The sequence below is a fragment of the Schistocerca serialis genome, chromosome 1 (assembly GCF_023864345.2).
Source record: "Schistocerca serialis cubense isolate TAMUIC-IGC-003099 chromosome 1, iqSchSeri2.2, whole genome shotgun sequence".
NCBI classification, from domain to species: domain Eukaryota; kingdom Metazoa; phylum Arthropoda; class Insecta; order Orthoptera; family Acrididae; genus Schistocerca; species Schistocerca serialis.
The window spans coordinates 389,229,461-389,245,683 of record NC_064638.1 but is presented as its reverse complement, the minus strand read 5'-3'; the positions used below and the strand labels follow the sequence as shown (position 1 = coordinate 389,245,683).

At 38.5% G+C, this 16,223-nt stretch overlaps 1 protein-coding gene across 1 annotated transcript in view; it reads left to right on the top strand.

Annotated features, from left to right (window-relative positions):
• Window positions 1–16,223, top strand: part of LOC126471273 (N-terminal kinase-like protein) — a 123,833-nt gene that overhangs the window by 61,579 nt on the left and 46,031 nt on the right. Inside the window, exons 8-10 of the mRNA XM_050099395.1 lie at window positions 3,593–3,690; window positions 3,776–3,868; window positions 14,753–14,888. Of these exons, the coding sequence (XP_049955352.1) occupies window positions 3,593–3,690; window positions 3,776–3,868; window positions 14,753–14,888 (327 nt within the window). The remainder of the gene's footprint in view (window positions 1–3,592; window positions 3,691–3,775; window positions 3,869–14,752; window positions 14,889–16,223) is intronic.

Sequence of the window (16,223 nt, the reverse complement as noted above, 5' to 3'; positions counted from 1 at the left end):
TGGAGTGTGATCAAGTTTAAAGCAACATAGACTGAGACTTTAAGTCAAGACATGGCATTCATGAGGTTCAAATACAAGGAGAAAAACTGTCAACTGTTTTTTCAGCAGCTGGTTTTTTCAAAGTAAAACTAAGGGACATATTGAGGGAAGAAAATTATGCTCTCAAAAACATTTACAATACTGACAAAACTGGGCACATTTGGAAAGCTATGCCAAGGAAAACTCTTGCTTCATGTCTTGAGTTAGTAGCACCTGGTCCTAAAATAAATAAGGATTGTATTACTGCTTCAGCTTGTGCTAATGTTACTGGTAGCCACTGATTCCCTATGCTCATCATTTGTAAAAGTAGGAGGCAATATTTTTTCAAGCACATTAATAGATCTCTGGTGCTTGTTGTTTACACCTCACAAAAGAGCACCTGGTTGGGCAGTAAGATTTTCACAGAATGGCTTATGGAAGTTGTTGTCACCTCTGTAAAAGCTCATCAGTTAAAGAATGGCAAAAGAGAGAAAACATTACTGCTCCTTGACAATGCATCAACTCGTACATCATTGACATCTTAAATGAAAAAGACAAGTTCATAAAAGTTGTATTTTATTCCCTTAAAGTAAACTCCTTATTACAGCCTGTGGATCAAGGCATTATTAAAACTTTCAAATGGTATTTGAGGAAAGAATTGTTGTCTAAGTTATTCTTAAAAAGAGAAGAGGAGGGAGAAGAAAGTCTGTTAGGAAATTGTGAAAATTTTGGTTTGAAAGAAGCATCCTACATTATCACAGCAGTGTGGGTAGTGTAAAGGAACAGAATTTTAAAAACAGCCTGGAATAAAATTTTGAGTATGGCAGAAATTTGTCAAAGTCTGATTGAAAATAATGAATAGTGATGTGTCTGAAATGCTCAGTATGCTAAAAGAACACAATTGCCATGAATGTGATGAAGAATACGTTCAAGAATGGACTGGTGTCAGTGACGCAGATCCAGAGCATCAAATCATGCAAGATAGTGAAGTTATAAACCTTGTCACTGATAAAGCTGATACAGCCAGCATCTCATCAACTAGTGATCCAGAAAATGAAGCTGAAAGCATACCATCTGCTTCTGAAGCATTTATATGTTTAGATACTGCCTTGAAATAGTTTGAAGCTCAATATGAGGGTGACTAGTATCAAACATATCCTTAGAAAAGGTCTGTGCTTTTAAGCTGATAGGCTTGTGTAGACAGATCAAAATTAAAGATTCTTTAAGCATTAATTGTACATGTGTGTAATGTACCTGCCAAATTCATTTTTATTACATATTTTTTGTTCACTAGGCCCCGAAGCCTTGGTGAAAGGTATGGTGCAGTAATTCCAATTCAGTTTGAGTGATGAGATGGGTGCTCCTTTGCAGCTACTTCTTTGGGGGGGGGGGGGGGGGGGCAGGATTTCAGATGTGTGAGTACATGGCATGGGAGATTTGTCAGTGGACTAAGGTTTGATAGATAAGGGTTTTTTGTGTGTGTGTGTGTGTGTGTGTGTGTGTGTGTGTGTGTGTGTGTGGCAGAGGCGTGGGGGGAGGGGGTCTTCAAATATCATCTGGTATTTTGCTGCTCAAATGGCAAAACTCTTCTACTACTTTCACTGTGTCATTTCCTCATTAATTCCGTCATCATTGCCTGATGCAATTAAACTGCCCTTCATTACACTTGTTTTACATTTGTTGATATTCATTTTATAATCTCTTTTGTTGTGGGAAGATCAATTTGGGTTCCAGAGAAATGTAGGAAAGCAGTAGGTGATATTGACTCAGACTTGTATTGGAGGACAGATTGAGAAAATGCAAACTGATATTTATACCATTTGTAGATTTAGAGAGAGATTTTGACAATGTTAACACTACTGCTTAAGCTACTTTAGCCACAGAACCACAACATTATTTGTCCACTACCTTCAAAAAGAGAGAATAGCAATCGAAGGATGCTCATGAGGATCTTGCTGTGGTCCAGATCAATAGACTATATTAATTTGTTTCTTAGGTTGCCTTACTCAAAGCACTCTCTCACAGTTGCTTTTGTGAACAACATAATTCTGCTAACTAAAGGGAAAAGATCACTTGAAACTGAGAGTGTCTGCAATACGACAAGCAACAAATCGGAACTTGGACCAATAACAGCAAACTCTGATTCAATGAACAAAATCAAAAGCTAGGCTTATCACAAGAAAAGGGCAATGTGCATCATCAAAAATTCACATTTACGCTAAGAACAACAGACTTCAACAGGTGGATCATCTAAAACTCCTGGGTGTCATAATTAATAGTAAGTTTACATTCAACACTCCACAGACAAATGTACAGTTTTAATTAACAGTCTCTCCATATCGGCTAGACTCAGTTTGGGTTTATGAACTGAGGCACTGTGATCTATTTATAAAGGAAAGATGTTACCTATTTGTTGTACACCCCACCAGTATGGATACAAGGTGCTATCCAAAATTTTCAAGACTGGTGCTGCCATCTGTTGAAAACCTTACCTTTGGACAAGTGGTCACCATCACCCTCGAAGTAGTTCCCATCCGCACGTACACACTGGTCCCAGGGCTTCTGCCACTGGTCAAACGTTTTCTGGAAATCCTGTTCTTTGAGGATATTTATCACCTCCAGCGATGCTTCTTGAATCCTCTCTAGAGTGTTGAACCAATGGCCTTTCAACTTGAATTTCAGTTCTGGGAAGAGCGCAAAGTCGCAAGGTGACAGATCTGGCGAATACGGTGGGTGGGGTACAACTGCCATATTGTTTTTCGCCAAAAAGGTCCTGATGAGCAACGATGTGTGACAGAGAGCCTTGTCGTAATGTAGCAGCCACTTACCTTCACGCCAAAGTTCAGGCCATCGTCACCGCATGTTTTCATGGCGCTGTCGCAAAACATCACAGTAGTATGTGTTTGGTTGGGTGGGACAAATTCTTTGTGCACAATTACCTTGGTATCAAAGAAAACAATGATCATGTTCTTCACTTTGCTCTTCACCTGTCTCGCTTTTTTGGGTCTTGGAGAACCCTGGCTCTTCCACTGTGAGACATGCGTACAGCTCATGCTCTGTCCCCCAAACACTTGTTGAATCATTGCAAGGGTCTCCGTAGTGGCAAAGATCTACTACTCCTACTTTCCAGATTGCAGCACCAGTCCTGAAAATTTTGGATTCCACCTTGTAGTAGCACTAGAATGACAATAAAACAGCATCAAAATTAATAGAACACAATGCTTAATCAGTTTAATAGATAATAAAAGCTTACAGGTCATCATCCAATACTTCCTGGATTTCTCTCATGATTATCTTTTGTACTATTGCTGTTGATATTGGAAATAAAGTTACATGTTGTTAATAACTAGATTTGTTCCATTCACTTTGGCTGCCCAAGTTTATTTCAGATTATGTCATATGTGTATATTGATATTTTTTATGGAAACATAAAACTGTCTGCCAATCTAAATTCAAATTTAGTTTCATCTTTTGATGTTGCTTACATGATGCTCTTAAAGTTTAGCATACAAGTATTTACAATGAATTTAAAAATATACAAGGTAAAATATTCATTATCTTCTTTGCCTTCTAGGACATCTGCAATCAAATATTGTAAATGAACAAATCTTCCCACAAGTAGCCAATGGTTTTATGGACACAAACCCAACTATCCGTGAACAGACAGTAAAGGTAATAACGTTTTATCCAGAGGCATTGGATAAAAAATTTTCTCCTTAGTTTTGTACCATTTTTAATCCATCCTTTTCTTTTTCAGTCTATTATTCATCTGGCTCCAAAATTAAATTACAATAACTTAAATGTTGAGGTTCTAAGACATTTTGCGAGACTTCAGTCAAAGGATGATCAGGTACTGTGGACGTTACATAATAAAACTCACTATAAAGGTTACTAAGCTATATCACATTTTTATTTTGATCAATTTTCAGGATTACAAACTTCATCAGTTTACTGAAAGCTAACTGCCAAAGCATTGAAGCAAAATGCCTAAACCTTTCAACTCAAAACAATGTCAAGTTTTCTCCGATAAACTTACAATTGCATGTCTGAAAAAGGCTGTGAAAACAGATACCCATCTTTGTAATTTTTCCCCTCCAGTGACCCAGGTGGGGTTAAAGATGGGTTATTCACATACCACTGCCCCCTCTGTCTCAGTCTACAACTGTCTGTGCTTTTATGGCAGTTGACTTCCCTAATTTGGAGATATTTGAACATATATTTCCTGTAACTATAGCAACAGGTGATGAGGATGTACTAGTCAGTTCACTATGTTCATTGATTGTTCTGATCACATAATTAGTTAACAGCAGTAGGTTCTCAACGATATTCACAGTTCTGATACTGTATGTTGACCAGTTTGGTCTTTGTGTCCTTAGGAGCCAGTTAATTCTTGAACTGACTCATAAGATTGCGCTCTAAGGCCATAACTTGCCAAAAATGGTACAGACTATTCTGTCAGTACTTAATGAATCAATACCACCATTGCTGCTTCCAAAGAAATTGATTATCCTGTCAGATTCTTGTTTAATAGGACTTGTGGCCACTAATTACGTAACTGCAATAAATAAAAATCTATTAATGCCTGAGATTATGATGAAATTTGTGTACAGTAATTAGTGCCCACAAGTCCTATTAAACAAGAACCTGCTAGAATAAATGATTTCCTCATAAATGACAATGTTCCAGGTAAGGGACCAAGTGGGGCCTGTGATAGTGTAGAGGGAGTATAGAACATTCTGGTTGTCAGCACTACCTTCCTTGTGTCTGTAGTGACTCGAGAATTTCGTTGTAAATTCTAGAGACACTTGGCCTTCCACCATCTCGTACACCCAATATTTTAAAAGTAAGTAAGAGAGTGGAAACGTATCTACTGCGCTGCCGGTTTCTGTGTGCAAGTTGGAAGTTTTTATTGAGAAGACAATAAGCGGAGCAGTCGAACGACACCGACAAGTGTTTGCCGCAAGAACCACAGACGCTGTGTGAGAGGACACGGAGTAATTAAATGCTATTCTTTGCTGTGTTAGTGAATGTGATTGTTCAAAAAAAAAAAAAATGAACATTTGACTATAGACTTGTAACTTACTTCATGTCTTAGCTCTGAACGAAGAGAGACGCATGGGACATCTATAAATAATTTGGTTGTTTTCGAATTGCTGGTGGTTAAAAGCTCGAAATACCACGCCGGCCGCTGTTGCCAATTGGTTTTAGGTGCTTCAGAAGGGAACCACGCTGCTGCTACGGTCGCAGGTTCAGATCTTACCTCGAGCATGGATGTGTGTGATGTCCTTAGGTTAGTTAGGATTAAGTAGTTCTAAATCTAGGGGACTGATGACCTCAGATGTTAAGTCCATAGTGCTTAGAGCCATCTGAACCATTCGAAATACGAGTGATATACGAGAAGACGGAAATATTTACATGTGAAATTTAATAAGTCACGGCTGCAAAGTACTAACACGAATTCTTTACAGACAAATGGAAAAACTGGTAGAAGCCGACCTAGGGGAAGATCAGTTTGGATTCCGTAGAAATGTTGGAACACGTGAGGCAATACTTGACCTTACGACTTATCTTAGAAGCTAGATTAAGGAAAGGCAAACCTACGTTTCTAGCATTTGTGGACTTAGAGAAAGCTTTTGACAATGTTGACTGAAATACTCTCTTTCAAATTCTGAAGGTGGCAGGGGTAAAATACAGGGAGCGAAAGGCTATTTACAATTTGTACAGAAACCAGATGGCAGTTATAAGAGTCGAGGGGCATGAAAGGGAAGCAGTGGTTGGGAAGGGAGTGAGACAGGGTTGTAGCCTCTCCCCAATGTTATTCAATCTGTATATTGAGCAAGCAGTAAAGGAAACAAAAGAAAAATTTGGAGTAGGTATTAAAATCCATGGAGAAGAAATAAAACTTTGTTCGCCGATGACATTGTAATTCTGTCAGATACAGCAAAGGACTTGGAAGAGCAGTTGAACGGAATGCACAGTGTCTTGAAAGGAGGGTATAAGATGAACATCAGCAAAAGCAAAACAAGGATAATGGAATTTAGTCGAATTAAATCGGATGATGCTGAGGGAATTAGATTAGGAAATGAGATACTTAAAGTAGTAAAGGAGTTTTGCTACTTAGGGAGCAAAATAACTGATGATGGTTGAAGTAGAGAGGATATAAAATGTAGACTGACAATGGCAAGGAAAACATTTCTGAAGAAGAGAATTTTGTTAACATCGAGTATAGGCTTAAGTGTCAGGAAGTCATTTCTGAAAGTATTTGTATGGAGTGTACCCATGTATGGAAGTAAAACATGGACGATAAATAGTTTGGACAAGAAGAGAATAGAAGCTTTTGAAATGTGGTGCTACAGAAGAATGCTGAAGATTAGGTGGGTATATCACATAACTAATGATGAAGTATTGAATAGAATTGGGGAGAAGAGGAGTCTGTGGTACAACTTGACAGAAAGAAGGGACCGGTTAGTAGGACATGTTCTGAGGCATCAAGGGATCACAAATTTAGCATTGGAGGGCAGTGTGGAGGTAAAAAATTGTAGAGGGAGACCAACAAGAGATGAATACACTAAGCAGATGCAGAAGGATGTAGGTTGCAGTAGGTACTGGGAGATGAAGAAGCTTGCACAGGATAGAGTAGCATGGAGAGCTGCATAAAACCAGTCTCTGGACTGAAGACCACAACAACAACGACAACGAAATGTGAGAATGTTATTGTGCATAATCCAATACATCATTAATTGGTGAAAACAGGGAAATTGTTTTACAGAGTTGGATTCTGCATAAATGGTAAAAAGGGGTGAAAATTAATAAATACCATACAAGAAAAGACACAAGGAAAATCTCAACAGTTTAGACTAAGAAGAGTTACGACGAGATCTATTCGACGTCAAAGATCCAGTGTGGAGAGTAAGCCGCCCTCACACACATCGCGGGGGCGTGGGCCCCGTAGCCAGTAACCGATGCCAACGACGCCAGCTGCTACTAACCGGTGCTGACTACAAATCTGTTCACTGACACCGATGCTGAAACCAACCTTTGATGCTGCCGGCGCCTGTGCTGTTCACCAACACCGATTCCACACCTGCTCACTGACACAGCCTAAAACTCTACTCAGGGTGAGCGAAAGACAATTAATTGAGTGTAAAGTTAAGGACACTGTTCGCTAATAGACTGTCAGTATAGTTATTCTACTAAGAGGTGAATTTTTTTAATGATAACTCTATCTTTAATTAAGAAAAATATGGATAATACTCAGAAAACTGGGGGAACATCAGAACCAGCCATGCCCATGACAGTGACAAAAGAAATGCCAGACTGGACTGAGGTAGCAAATGTAATTTAAGCACTAAGTCTCAGACTTAAGCTTTGACTCAGTGAACACTCAACGAAATGCTAGATTAGATAACCTAAGTGCAGCTGCAAATGCTCAAATAGCAACTTCAGGTGAAAAATTAGATGCACATAGCGCAAATTCAGCTACTTTAATACAAGAACTAAGTCTTCAGTTAGATTCAGTAAATAATTAATGGAAAATCTCATATAAAGATGTGAAACAAGTACTAACAAAGAGATAGAGGGGCTGTCCAGTACTTAGCTCAGTACAGCCGATAGATACACAAAACAGAACAGAAAATTTACGTTCCTAGCTTTCGGAACTTTGTTCCTTCATCAGGGAGGAGAGAGGGGAAAGAAAGGGAAGAAGGGAAAGTGGATTCAGTTACTCAAAACCCAGGTTATGAAGCAACAGGGAAAGGTAAACAGGGAGGGTAGCAAGGATGGAGGCATGGTTTGTACCTCCATTCTTGCTACCTTGCATTTCTACTTTTTCCTTTTATACTTCTCATTTAAGTACCTATCTATATTTCCCTTTTTACATATTCATATACTTCTTTCTCAGAAGTCCCTCCATGGTTTCCATTAACCTTCAACTTATTTTATATAAGTAGGCCAAAGAATCAGGCTACACAAACACACGCGTACACAGAAAGAATACAATTACGCAAACAATGATCTTACACATCAAATTGGGAGAACTGCCAAGGGTTGTAGGGGGAAAGGAAGGTGTACATCAGGGAAGGATGCACAAATTGTCATTTACTGTGATGGTTCTACATCGCACACATGGTTATATAGGGACACTTTAGGGAAATATGCACACATTGTTGTTCACTATGACAGCTCTACATTGCCTAGGTATGTGAAAGAAACTATCAACAATCATGATTCTATATTGCCTATATACATAAGGATATAATTATTATACATCAGGGATACATAAGAAGGAAGCGTGAGTAATTAAGGAGAGCATAAGCGAAGGAGGAATTAATGAGCATAAGCCAGGGAGGAACTGATTGTGATAATTATTCAGGAATGGCAGTCGAACATTTGTTCTGGCAATTTGTAGGATAATGGGACAGGTTTAGCATAAGTAAATGTATGATATATTGAATAGTGTATATAAATGTGGTGTCTACTGGAAGGTTAGAAGTGAAAGAGTAGTGGAGGACTCTAGGGGATTAAGTGAAGTATTAGGAAGTGAGTGTAAAGTGTGTAAAAGATTTTATTTTCCAGAGGATATTATGGTGTACATAAAGATGTATACTTGGGAAATGAACCATAAGTCCTACTCAGGAAGCATAAAGGGGAGTGCACCCAGCATTTATTGCATATAAAGGGCAGATAGGCAAAAGGACAGTATTGTGTCCTACTTTTGTAGGAACTATTCTGGTAAATTTAAATTCTGTATTTTACTAGCATTTTTATGTTTATGAGTGTCAGAAAGCACAATTTCATTTGCCATGAGTTCCTCCAGACTACAAGCTATTGCAGGTGGTAAAATCTATTACACACTAAAGAAAAAATAGTACAGAGAATTAGAATGAAGAAAGAAATTATTAAGTGTCTATGACACCTGGAGTTTGTGGCTGGAAATCAAGAATGTTGTCCGCACGATTCTTAGATATAAAAGTACTAACTCCAACATCAGGTGAAATGCTCAGATAGCTATCATCAAAACAAAAAAAGAAGAGCTAGATATTAAGTACACGATTACTAAAAGAAATATAATGTATACTGATTAATACGTAAATTAGCCTTATGTGGGATATTAAAGTACATAATGAATATGTATAAAATATCACATGTTCGAGCTAAGATGGAGTGATATGTAGTGACTCGAGAATTCCTGTGTAAATTCTAGAGACACTCGGCCTTCCACCGTCTCAAACACTCAATATTTAGAAAGTAAGAAAGAGAGTGGAAACACATCTACTGACAAGGAACCTCCCCATCGCACCCCCCTCAGATTTAGTTATAAGATGGCACAGTGGATAGGCCTTGAAAAACTGAACACAGATCAATCGAGAAAACAGGAAGAAGTTGTGTGGAACTATGAAAAAATAAGCAAAATATACAAACTGAGTAGTCCATGCGCAAGATAGGCAACATAAAGGATAGTGTGAGGTCAAGAGCGCCATGGTCCTGTGGTTGGCGTGAGCAGCTGCGGAACGAGAGGTCCATGCTTCAAGTCTGCCCTCGAGTTAAAAGTTTAATTTCTTATTTTCGCAAAGTTATGATCTCTCCGTTCGTTCATTGACGTCTCTGTTCACTGTAATAAGTTTAGTGTCTGTGTTTTGCGACCACACCGCAAAACCGTGCGATTAATAGACGAAAGGACGTGCCTCTCCAATGGGAACCGAAAACATTTGATCGCAAGGTCATAAGTCAACCGATTCCTCCACAGGAAAATACGTCTGATATATTCTATACGACACTGGTGATGGCATGTGCGTCACATGACAGGAATATGTTGTCGACCCACCTAACTTGTACACTGGGCGAATGGGTAAAAAGATTCTTCTACCTTGCCCGATTTAGATTTTCTTGTGGATGTGATAATTACTCCCAAAAAAGTGATGGAAACATAAGAGTTTGTCACATAAACTGAAAATAAAAAATTAAACTTTTCACTGGAGGGAGTACTTGAACCAAATACCTCTCGTTCCGCAGCTGCTCACGCTAACCACGGGACCACGGCGCTCCTGAGCTCGCACTATCCTTGATGTTGCTCATCTTGCATATGGACTACTCAATTTGTATATTTTACTTATATTTTCATAGTTCCACACAACTTCTTCCTGTTTTCTCGATTGATCTGTGTTCAGTTTTTCAAGGCCTATCCACTGTGCCAACTTATAACTAAATCTGAGGGGGGTGCGACGGGGAGGTTCCCTTGTGAGCCACCGGTTTCTGTGTGCGGGGTGGAAGTTTGTATTGAGAAGACGATAAGCGGGGCAGTCGGATGATGCCAACGGCTGTCTGCTGCAAGAGCCACAGACGCTGTGTGAGAGGACACGGAGTAATTAAATGCTATTCTTTGCTGTGTTAGGGAATGTGATTGTCGAAAAAAGAAAGAAAGAAAAAGGAACATTTAACTATAGACTTTTAACTTACTTCATATCTTAGCTCTGAATGAAGCAAGACGCATGGGATGTCTACAAATTATTTGGTTGTTAAAACCAGGCAGTTGTGATTATATTTATTTGTATCTAATGGGTATCGGTGTAGTTGACTTGCAAGTGTTTGTATGCTTATATGAAACGTGTGGAGATGAAAATACACCTGAGCTGAACTGAAAGTATGAGGTACCGAGTTATTTCAAGTGAGAGAGATAGTAATTTTTTGGTTCCTCTAACCAGCATTATTTCTTCGGAGAAGAAGTTATGGAGATCGACGCAGCTGCATATTCAGAGAAGAGGATTTGCTAAACATTTCAAGTAAGTCAACTGTAGTAGGAGAAGTGTGGAGTTCGCAATCCAGTTTTGCACCGCTTTTCTTGTCACCGAAACCGTTAGAAGCCCCACAGTTCAATGTGTGGTTTGCAGTAAGTGAACTATGTACTTACTGCAAACCACTCATTTAACCGTGACACTGACGGAGGGTAGTGCTGACAAGCAGAATGTCCTATATTCTCTCATGAATATCATAACACTATTACAACGTTTTCCACTTGGTCCCTTTCCTGGGATATTCCAGTCAAAGCATGGTTGAGAGACTGTGTGAGATGTCTTTATCTCAAACAATGGAAAATCCTGGATGGAATGTTACAATATTAGAGAAGGAAAGTTGCTACTCACCATATAACGGAGATGCTGAGTTGCAATAGGCACAACAAAGAGATTCATACAATTATATCTACACACGTGCACACGCAAACGCAACTCGGACACACGTCTGCAGTTTCAGGCTGTTTTCAGTTGCCTGAGACTGCAGACGCGTGTGCAATTTGGGTTTGCATGAGAGAGAGAGAGAGAGAGAGAGAGAGAGAGAGAGAGAGCGTGTGTGTGTGTGTGTGTGTGTGTGTGTGTGTGTGTGTGTGTGTGTGTGTGTGTGTGTGCGTGTGTGCGTGCGCGTGCGTGCATGTGTATTGTTGACAAAGGCCTTAATGGCCGAAAGCTGTAATTGTGTGAATCTTTTTGTTGTGCCTATTGCGACTCAGTACCTCCAATATATGGTGAGTAGCAACTTGCCTTCTCTAATATTGTTACATGTCTCTATCTCTGTCGCATTAACTTCGTTTCATTGGGTCCCTATGGAATTCCATCTCAGCAGATACTTGGTGTTTGATTTTGTGTACAATTTGGTTTACAGTTTCCATGCAAAGGCATTAAAAATTAAGTAAAATGTATGTTTGTTTTTGCTTTTTATTCACTCAAAATAAAAATCAATACTTTGCTCAGAACAAGTTTTCAGAAATAGAAATCTCAAGGATAGTGAAAAACCTCTAAAATAGTCTAGAATTTGTGGGTCCCTCAAAAGCAGAAATTGGATACATTTCTGGAAAGAATGTTCTGTTATGCCTTCATCTTCACTGTTTTTACTCGTACGATCGAAAGTCTGATTCCCTACTAATGCTACAGAGAAATAGATAAATGATAGAGAAATGATTTTGGTAGAAAAGGAGTGTCACATGAAAACAGTATTAAATCATTTGAGTTACCTTTCTATAAATTAATAAATTTGCTGTTAATTTTTGTGATATTTAGCTTAGTTGTCCCACTCAATAGTATTGTAATTTTTAAGTAATTAGGTTTTTTCCCTGATGAATAATTTTATTCTCACTACAAAATACACATTAGAGACTAAGTAATTTATCCAGTGCAGATGAGGGGGTCAAATACAAATAATGATATTTGTTAGTAACATAATTTGAGAGTATGATGTTCATGACAGCGACAGTTTGAAGTAAACATCCGGTTCTCTAGCTCCCAGTGTCTGACATGGGTTTTTATAGAATGGAGGAACAGAGGTAGGTGCCAGAGCTGATGCTGGATTCACAGGATTATATATGGTGGAGAAGGCAACAGTGTGCATTCTTAAGCAGTGAATACAAGATTTCTAGCAGAAGTTGATCAGGTCGGAATACACTGAATGCCAACTAAACTGAAGGTACACAAACTGAACAAATAGAAATTCAGAAAGGGAAGAAGTATGGCTACAAAACATTAAGCAATGTTGACACGAATGAAGGACTCGAGATAGAGAAATATGTTTATATAACAGTTATAGTACTGATGTACAGGGGAGGGGAAAATAAAAGTGACCTGGAGAACAGAGTTCCAGGGTAGGGTACAAAGAATTACAGCAGAGGAAAGGAAATACAGTTTTAACCTGGCAATAGCAGATGTTGAAAGTGACCAATATTCATCTCTCGGCACTTTTGGGCCACGGCCAGCAAGTTACTGAAGATTGATCGAAACTGGAATTGCTGCAGTCTCATCGAAGATTGATCAAAACTGGAATTGCTACAGTCTCATCCAAAATGTTCTGCTGCAGTCTTGAAGACTGTGGGGGTGGTTGTGATACACCATATACTTGATGACTCCCCACACAAAGTAATCACACAGGAGTGAAGATTGTGTAAATGTGCCCCAAGGTTCAGCCGGCTATATGGGCAGTTGCTCCATCCTATTGTGGCAGCATTAACAGAGGAAGAAAAACTTAGTTATTTCTTCCTCTGTTAATGCTGCCACAAATGGTTTCAAAATGTTGGCAAAGTAATTCACCGGAGTCGGAGTCTGACGAAAGAAGATGGGACCAGTAATGCAACGTACAGATACAACACACTAAAACCCAACCTTCTGCTCACACAATGGTGTTTCTTGGAAATTATGCTAATTGTCCGCTGCCCAGAACCTTTATTTCTCTGAGATGACATAACCACTCAGGTGAAACCAAGCTTTATCAGACATAAAGAACAGATCTATACCCAAGCCATTCATTGTTATCTCAGTGAACAGCCACCCACAAAACTGGAGGCACTGAGGAGCATCTGCTGGTTTTAGTGCATGAACAACAGGCACACGGTAGGATTGCAGGTCCAGCTGGAGTATCTTCCACATGATCATCGTGATAGACAGGTCTCTTGTGGTAGGCCTCAAGTTGATTTAGGAGGACTCTGAACCATTTTCTGGTGAACTGCAGCCACAGTTTCTGGTGTGTAGACACATTTTAGAATGTTTTTGAATTATTCAAAAGAAATCGTGTCTCATGCCATTTTTGGACTAAGCTTTGCATGGCCCTCTTTGCTGGCACTTTGACACCATTAACTTCTCAGCAAACAACTGACTACACCGTTTCCACAAGTTCGTTGTCACATAACTTTCCATCGTGAACACCCGGTGCTCCACTCACACTGACGCAGCCCACACAATGCTCTGAACTTGTGTGGATCACGTGGTGGGCGTACACATGATGGCTGCACCACATTGTACGATTGTATGCAGGCATTTACATTCAGTTGTATCCTCTCATCCAACCCACTTTTATTTGCCCCACAATGTATATAATAATGGTAATATATTGTAATGAAAGTGCCTTTCAGCATGAAGGAAGTGTCCTTAGGTAGCAAGCAAACAGGTGTCCTGAAAAAATGACACATTGTGAAAAAGTTACAGTGTAGCAATAACTGGAAGGAGTGCAATGTGATGGCTGATAATGTGTGTAGTGCTGATGTGTATGAGGCATATGCACACACTGCCAGGCAGATTAATATCAACAAAATTTCAAAGCTCAACTGCTGTATATGAGCCAAATGACAAAGATGATTGCAAATTCCCATGTCTGCTATGCTATAATGGGACTGAGATGAGAAGAAAAAGTGCTTCATGTATGCTGATTCATGTGAACAGTTTACGTTACTGTGTTCAACAGTGAAGATTGTACCATGTTTGCACGTGACACACTGTGTCACAAGCACACATTTATGTGGATTTGCATTTATTAATGTGAGTTATGACAGAGAGTGCTCTGTGTAAAGTCAGCTAGGGGCTTATGTTAGTCAAATTTAGGATCCAGATATTTCACACAATGGACACCATCAGTGTGGAAGAGTATGGCAGAAATCATGGGTTCACAGGTGTCATAGGTGTGGGGATGTGAAGAATATAAGGCAACAATGTAAGGAGGAACTGTGACATATTAGTAGGAATTTACAGAGTGCCTGATTCCTAGTATATGATCAACTTCTCTTAAAACTAGTCTGGTGCACTTATCAACAATGCTGCTTTGGAGGCTTCAGGCTTAATATTTGCATTAATGTTTCCTAGTTTGTCATAGATAAACTTCATTTGTTATTGTTAGTATGGTTTATCCATTGATGAATGTCATACTTGAAACTGTCTTACCAAGACCAGATTCCATATCTCATAACGATTCTTTTTCATTTCTTCAGGGTGGTATTCGAACAAACACCACTGTGTGCCTAGGGAAAATAGCTCAGCACCTGCATCCACAGATAAGACAAAAAGTCTTAATTTCTGCTTTTATAAGAGCCATGAGGGACCCATTTCCTCCAGCTCGGAGTGCTGGTAAACTTTATATTTAATTTGTGTATGTTATTGTGCATGCTTTTATTCTCAATCTAAATAATATTTATAATTTTTTAAATTTATTTGTGAGCATCTTTTTAGATTCTGTAATTTACATTGTGTACAGCTCTTGATTGAAATGTGCTATCTTTTGTGTGTGATATTACCAACAGTGGGAAGTATGAATATAAAACTTTAAATTTCTACTATGCAATGTATGTACTTAATCGTTAAACATATTGGGGAATTTTCTGACACTTATAGCTAGAACATATTAATATTTGCAAGTGTAATACATGTTCAATAGTCTTTCACTATTTGTAGTTTATTGACGCAGCTTCTTTATACAGGGTGCTCCACAAAAATATGCAAATATTTTAATTTGTTATTCTATTAGTAAAACTAAAGAAAAAAGTTCATATAACCATAGATCCACGAATGTTTAATTATGGAGTCACAGCTAGTGAAAGATTTTGCTTGAAATTTAGCAACTTCGCCAATATGAAGTCATCGCAAAACTGTATGGGGTTAAAGTAAAGCATGCTTTCCATTGTTGTTATTGATCTAGTGAATGTAATATAACGTGTCCCAGATGTGTATCTGCAGTAGTTTTCCAGAACATTCAGAGAACCAAAGAAGTAATTTCATAAAATTTTTAATTTATTAAGTATTTGGCCCAATTTGTTTTTTAAATTTCAGACAATTGCACAAAGTTTTCAACAGAAGTTGCAGAGAATTTAATTTTGGAAAAATGATGGTAATAATGCTAACTCAAACTGTATGAACGTGTCAGATACTCTACAAACTACAACAGTTACTATGTGGTTTCACTTAAATACACTGTTATTATTATGTTCTTTCACTGAACAATTCAGAAAACTAACTCATTGCAAGATTAGGAAATGACTGAAACAACTCACTAACGGTTGCCAACAATGACATAAATGTTTCTACATTCTTAATGGAAAGTAAACAAATTTACTTGTATAATAATCTTTGCTTCTCTGGCTGTTCTAGAAAACTGTTGCAGATACACATCTGGGACATGTTTTATTAGAGTCGCCAGACCAATAACAACAAAATAAATGGAAATCGTGCTTTACTTTAACCCTGTGCAGTTTTGTGTTGGCTTCTTAGTAGCGAAGTTGCTAAATTTCAGGCAAAATCTTTTATTAGCCATAACTCCATGGCTAAACATTTGCAGACCTATGTTTATATGAACTTTTTTCTTTAGTTTTACTTGTATAATTACATATCAAAAAAATTGCATATCTTCATGAATCACCCTGTATACTCCAGCTGTCAATATTCTATTGTAAATTGTGGAAGATTATA